This window comes from Telopea speciosissima, chromosome 11 (assembly GCF_018873765.1).
Source record: "Telopea speciosissima isolate NSW1024214 ecotype Mountain lineage chromosome 11, Tspe_v1, whole genome shotgun sequence".
NCBI lineage: Eukaryota > Viridiplantae > Streptophyta > Magnoliopsida > Proteales > Proteaceae > Telopea > Telopea speciosissima.
Window position 1 is genome coordinate 6,718,695 of NC_057926.1, and position 6,300 is coordinate 6,724,994.

The 6,300-nt window shown below is 36.8% G+C and overlaps 1 protein-coding gene across 2 annotated transcripts; it reads left to right on the forward strand.

Moving 5' to 3' along the window:
- The first annotated feature begins 835 nt into the window (after nt 1-835).
- LOC122645626 (salt tolerance receptor-like cytoplasmic kinase 1) lies at nt 836-2,115 on the forward strand. 2 transcript variants are annotated; one of them, XM_043838941.1, is made up of 2 exons: nt 836-1,265; nt 1,371-2,115. In XM_043838941.1, the coding sequence occupies exons 1-2, from the start codon at nt 857-859 to the stop codon at nt 2,078-2,080; spliced, it is 1,119 nt and encodes a 372-aa protein (XP_043694876.1). In that variant the 5' UTR covers nt 836-856; the 3' UTR covers nt 2,081-2,115. The 2 variants fall into 2 exon arrangements, with proteins under 2 accessions (XP_043694876.1, XP_043694877.1); XM_043838942.1 differs by having other exon boundaries at nt 1,377-2,115.
- The last annotated feature ends 4,185 nt before the right edge of the window (nt 2,116-6,300 follow it).

The following is a 6,300-nucleotide window of genomic DNA, read 5'->3' on the forward strand; positions in this document are numbered from 1 at the left end:
AAAAAAACCCTCTTAAAAGTAAGAAACTGCAAATGGGTGAATCTGAAACATTGTTGGGAAGAGTGTGCAATGTGTAGATTAAGGCCTAAGTTTGGGGGGCCATATGGTGGTCCATCATGTATAATAATACATTTTTTTTATTTATTTTTTAATTTTCGATAGTTCCAACCTTCCAATTCAAGGATTATTGTTTTTTTAACCATTTAACTTAAAAAGGTTGACATATGGTGAATTTACAGTTAAGGTCATGATACATATTCATTGATTCAAGGCAACTATAGCTAACTAGTCAGGTCAAAGGGACCAATCGTTTCTCAGTTCCAATAATTAAACTTTTAAAAGCAACTTAACAACTGGATCTGAATCATTACAAGCAACCCTTCATTAATTTATTCATTCTTTAATCTTTGCTACCTAATCCCATTTGCTTTATATTTTAATTCAATTAATTAACTTAACTTCACTGGTAAGTGGCAAGTCAATTCCAAGAAGCTCTTTTTTTCTTTCCCCATTCCAAGAAGTTGTATCTTCCCCAATTTCCACCTTTCCTCATCTCTTCTCATCAACTGTTGAACTGGTCAAGAGAGAGAGAGATTTGGCGATTGGATTTCCTGAATTATAATAATCTGATGTGGAGCCTTACAATTACTCCTTTCTCATCTATGAATTATAAGCACTAAAATCTTCTCTTCCTTATTTGGGTCCAAACCAAATAATTTCTAATCCCAATGAACGTGGAACCCATCTTTGGCAAGTTTGTTAGTTCTCCATTGAAACAAAGAAAGAAAGAACCTTTCTGAACAATGATCTTACTCTGTTTTTATATCTTCTGATCAGATCCATTGCTTCTTCTTCAATGGGCTGCTTCAAATTTCTGAATCTCAAGCGTAGATCCAAGAAGTTGTTAAGCAATGGAAAGCATCAAAGTTTGTCTGTAACAGATTTATCAATCTGTGTCACAGAACCAGCAAAGGATTTGATCCCTGATCATCATGAACAGGACCAGTTATCTTCCAACTCTACTGTGATCAAGAGATTCAGTTGGAGTGAAATAGAGAAATTCACCATGAATTTTGCTCATGTGATTGGTGAAGGAGGATACAGTACTGTCTATCTCGGCTATTTCCCTGATTTCTCCCTTGGAGCTATTAAGATTCATTGCCAGAGTGAACGCCTTCGCCATATCTTCAAGAAAGAACTCGAAGTTCTTCTTCATGTCCAACACAAGAACATTGTCAAACTTCTTGGCTACTGCGATGATCGAGGTAATTAAATAACTGTTAATTAGCTAGCTTTTAAGGATGAATTCTATCCAAGTTTCGCATCAATATATTTATATATCATTGTTATTTTTTTTTATGTTGCAGAAGAAGAAGGTGTTCTGTTATTAGAATTTGTTCCGAATGGAGATTTACACGAAAAGCTTCATAATCAAGATCGAAAGAATTCAGTACTTCCATGGAACAATCGAATGTTGATTGCATACCAATTGGCTCAAGCAATTGATTACCTTCATGGAAATTGCAAACTTCCAATAGTTCATGGTGACATTAAAGCATCAAATGTTCTTCTTGATCATAATCTCAACTGTAAGCTCTGTGATTTCGGGTATGCAAAGATGGGTTTTTCTTCAGTAGTTGTTCCATCTTCCAGGAATTCAATAATGGGTTCTCCAGGTTATATAGATCCTCATTACTTGAGAACAGGGATTGTATCAAAGAAGAATGATGTTTACAGCTTTGGCGTGATTGTTTTGGAATTAATAACAGGAATTGAAGCCTTTTGTACAAAAAAGGAGAAGCTCTTGACATCAATTGCTAATCCAATTCTTCAAGATCCAGAAAAAGCAGTAGAAATGGTAGATTCAAGATTGGAGGGTCAATTTAAAGGTAGGGAAGTAATAGCCATGGCTTCAATAGCTTCACTTTGTCTTCGTCAACATGCAAGTCTTAGGCCTTCCATGACTGATATCTTGAATACCATGAAAGAGTGTATTCCATCTGTATCCTTCGTTGAGGCAGCAGGAAGATTCAAGGATATTGCTACTTCAAAAATGGAATTTTGTAAATATTTGAATTGAGATTTTATTTCACTAGTTATTACCAAAAAAAAAAACAAAATTCATGAAAAAAACTTGTGAATAAGAAGGGCCAAAAGATGGAGGGAGAGGGGACAAAAAAACTATCTTTGAGCTTGTTTATTGTTTTGTAGATATAAATATTATAACTCAAGTGATGAAGGATCATAACATTAAATAGTTTTTTATGGTTTCAATTGGCTTAGATCTATGTTGCGTGTAGTATGAGATCTTGAATAAGTGCTTTTTCCGTTTCTTTAGGATCTCGTTAGACTTTACCAAGGACTAATTATGGCAGTATAGACTCACCGACACGAATTCCAGGGTGCTGCCAGCCGTTGGATGCGAACGGGAGGTGCTGTTGGTGTGCTGGAGAGGATCTGATTCTATATTTAAGGGTAGGGAATCGTCATGGGAATATGATTTCTAATCTGACAATATTTAGTTGAATTTGGCTAATGGTTGCCTTGGTTTTTTGTTGTGGTGCCATGAAGAGCATCACAATTTCCATACTATGGTACGGATCTTTATCCCCTCAATTTACAAGTCCCTCAATTTCTTCAATTCCATCTAATAAGGGGGTAGAAATGACCATCCTACCACTTGTCTGCCTGGGTGGGATCTTCCTCCCTCTATTAGAGGGAATTAAGGAAATTGACGGGCAGGCAAATTGATGTATAATTTTCCCTCTGGTACCCATAAGCAAGGTGAAGAGAATATTTCGCTCATGTTGGTGAATTATAGGGAACAGAATTCCTCCAGCTGTGGCGGGAGCTGGAGGGTCCTGCCCAGCTAAAACAGGGGTGGGTTAATCATTTCATAGGTGAGTCCCAAGTGGTACCCACCTGTGAAATGACCAACTCCCTATTTTGGTGGAAGGGGGTTTTCTAGCGTTGGACCTTCCAGCTCCCGCCATGGTTGGTGGAGAACCACTTCTTTATTTTCGTTTACATGTAGGGTTGTAAATGGATAACTGAAAATCCGAATTCGATCCGCATCCGTATCTATTTCGAAGCATCTGAATTCGTTTAGAGATATCTGAAAAAAATCCGAATACTTCGATAAAAATCCTAATCCGAATACTTAATTATAAAAAATTAAGTAAATAATGATTTTGAGGGTTTTTGAAGATTCAACAGGTTCTAGAATATGAGGAAAAGAGAATCATGATCTAAAACTATGGATTGAGAGTGAATTGTATCCACTAGGGGGAGGAAGGTTCGGGTTACACAAGACAGAGGTGTAAACGGATGGTCAAAAATTCAAATTCGATCCGCATCCGAATCCGTTTAGAGGTATCTGAATTCGACCAAGAAATATCCGAATTTGATTACATTCGATCCGTATCCAAGCCGAATCCAATCCGTTTACAGGCCTATTTACATTTTGTCTCAGTCATAGAAAGACTTTTTGTAAATACCTCATTTTGTCATCTTGAAATTGTGGGTAATGATGATGTGATTGGATGTCTTAGGTTATGGTTTGGGGTCTCACTTAGAGGTTCAAAGACTTTGTGGTTCCTTGACTACCTAACGACTAGAACCATCTAGAAGTGGCAAAAATAATTGTTATATGGAAAATTAGCTAGAATGCCACTACAGCGCTGATTAATCAAAATGGTAATCAAATGACCTCAAATTGGACCAAAATTTAGTATTAAAAATTGTTTCATAATAAAATTACTTTTTAAAATAATTTAAATTTATTTCATTTGACCATTATTTGTAGGATAAAGTACACGTACCCCTATAATGCACCCAATATTCCTCGTACCCCCTAAGCGGCTCATTATTCCACTTACCACCCTTCAATATTCCACGTACCACCCCTGTTTTACACCCCAAATGCCAGATAGATCCAATCCGTTAAATACCACCGTTAGATGCCAAAATTTTGACCATTTTACCCTTTGCTCCATTTTCTTAAATCTGAAAAGACTTAATTACCCTCACTTATTTGTTGCCCTAAACTAATTGAAAATGACCATTTTACCCTTTGTTTTATTTTTATAAATGAAAAGACCTAATTGCCTTCATTTATGTATTACCCTAACCTAATTTGAAAAGACTATTTTACCCCTAAATATTTATTCCTAAAAACCCAAAAATGCCCTCATCTTCCTCAAATCATCATCTTCTTTTGCATACCCACCACCACCACCACAGCCACCTAATTACCAAAATGCCCTTACTAGGGCATAATTACCAAAATACCCTCATCTTCCCCAAAATCCATCCTCCATTTCTAAAACTTCTCCCAACGAACCTGCTTCTTCCCTATTGCTGCTTTTCTTTTTCTTCTTCTTTAATACCCTAAACCTGTAAACCCATCTCTTTCTCCATACGAAACTGAAACCCAAGCCCCCATCTCCATCTCGAATACCAGTTTCTCTCCTTCTTTCTCTCTCATCACATGATCTGAATCGCTCTGTTTAATGTCTCCTGGAGCAAACAAGAAAGTGAGGGAAGCTCAATAACTTCTGTTGTTACTTGATTCTTTCCATCTTTCCTTGTTTCTCCTTCCGCCTCCCTTATTCTATTAGAAATTTTTATTGCAAAGATCATCGAAGATTATGGTTCGATTCTATATCTCACCCGAAAATAAGGCTTTAACTTGGAATTGACTCAACATTGAGCAACATAATTTCTCAATTTTGTGATGATCGAGAGAAAAGGAAGAAGACAGATCATACCAAGACGTCTGGTTATGAGAGAAAGAATCTTCATCTAATATCTTTTAGGATAGCAATAAATTTGCATTGAAGCTACAGTGGATTGTGTATAAATTTTTGTTTCTAAAAGTTGGGGTTAATGCTCAGAAAGCGAAAGCCTTTGTCATCTCTATTGGACGGTCGTTGTAACCCTAAGGAGGTTTTACCGAAATGGTAAGGGAACAGCTTTCAGGGAATCGATCGAAAGCTGTAACCCTACCATTTTGTGGTTCTAATAAGGGAATCGATCGATTGTGAGATTTTTTCCCCACGATTTCTACTCTTTTCCTTTCTCCCTCATCCCTACGGCTGATACTGCTGACAGAATCCTTCAATTTTCTCTATCCTCTTTTCCTTGTCTATTCTCCCCTGTGAAAGCCTGTTCGTCCTCGTTTCTATTGGGTTATTGTTGATGGGCTATTTTGCTGTCAAGAATTCTTTGACATAATTATTGTTGGTAATTAGGTGGCGGGCGTGGTGGGTATGTAAAAGAAGATGATGATTTGGGGAAGATGAGGGTATTTTGGGGTTTTTAGGAACAAATATTTAGGGGTAAAATAGTCTTTTTAAATTAGGTTAGGGTAATACATAAATGAGGGCAATTAGGTCTTTTCATTTATAAAAATAAAACAAAGGGTAAAATGATCATTTTCAATTAGTTTAGGGCAACAAATAAGTGAGGGTAATTAAGTCATTTTAGATTTAAAAAAATGGAGCAAAGGGTAAAATGGTCAAAATTTTGGCATCTAACGATGGTATTTAACGGATTGAACCTATCTGGCATTTGGGGTGTAAAGCAGGGGTGGTACGTGGAATATTGAAGGGTGGTATGTGAAATATTGAGCCGCTTAGGGGGGCTACGAGGAATATTGGGTGCATTATAGGGGGGTACATGTACTTTACCCTTATTTTTATGAGAGAGTTCATTTTCAGTCCAACGGGATTGGTAGTGAAAAAGGGTAGCAAATTTGGCATGAGAGAGGGTAAAGCAAAAACTCTGTACTTTTCCTTTTGGGGTTGATGAACATAATTGAGGTCAAATTTTCTTTTTGCCAAGAGGAAAATTATGGTAGAAGGTATTAGGAAGTTTGGGGTGACATTTGCAACTCGATAGATCAGAGTGGCCAATGGTGTACGTAGGCTTCATGTTATTAAATAGGTTATTTTTTAAGCTTTGAAACTCTCATTGATCTCAAGTGACTTAAATCTTGTTATAACTAAAGTTGGTTACAATAAGATTGTAATCTTACTTTTGTTATTCTTTTAGTACAACATACTTCTTTTTCCAATGAGGGTATTTCTTCATTTCACATAACTTTGTACGAGAGTGTGGCCTACGCCAGTACTCCCATGTGTCTATCTCTCTCTTCTTTAAAACAAGGGGGCAAAGATGTCTTTTCACATGGGGAGGAGAGAGATAGACTCATGGGAGTGCTAGTGTAGGCCACACTCCCGGACAGAGAACTTTTTCCCTATGTTGCATTAAATGATTTTCAATTTTTTCAAAATCTTT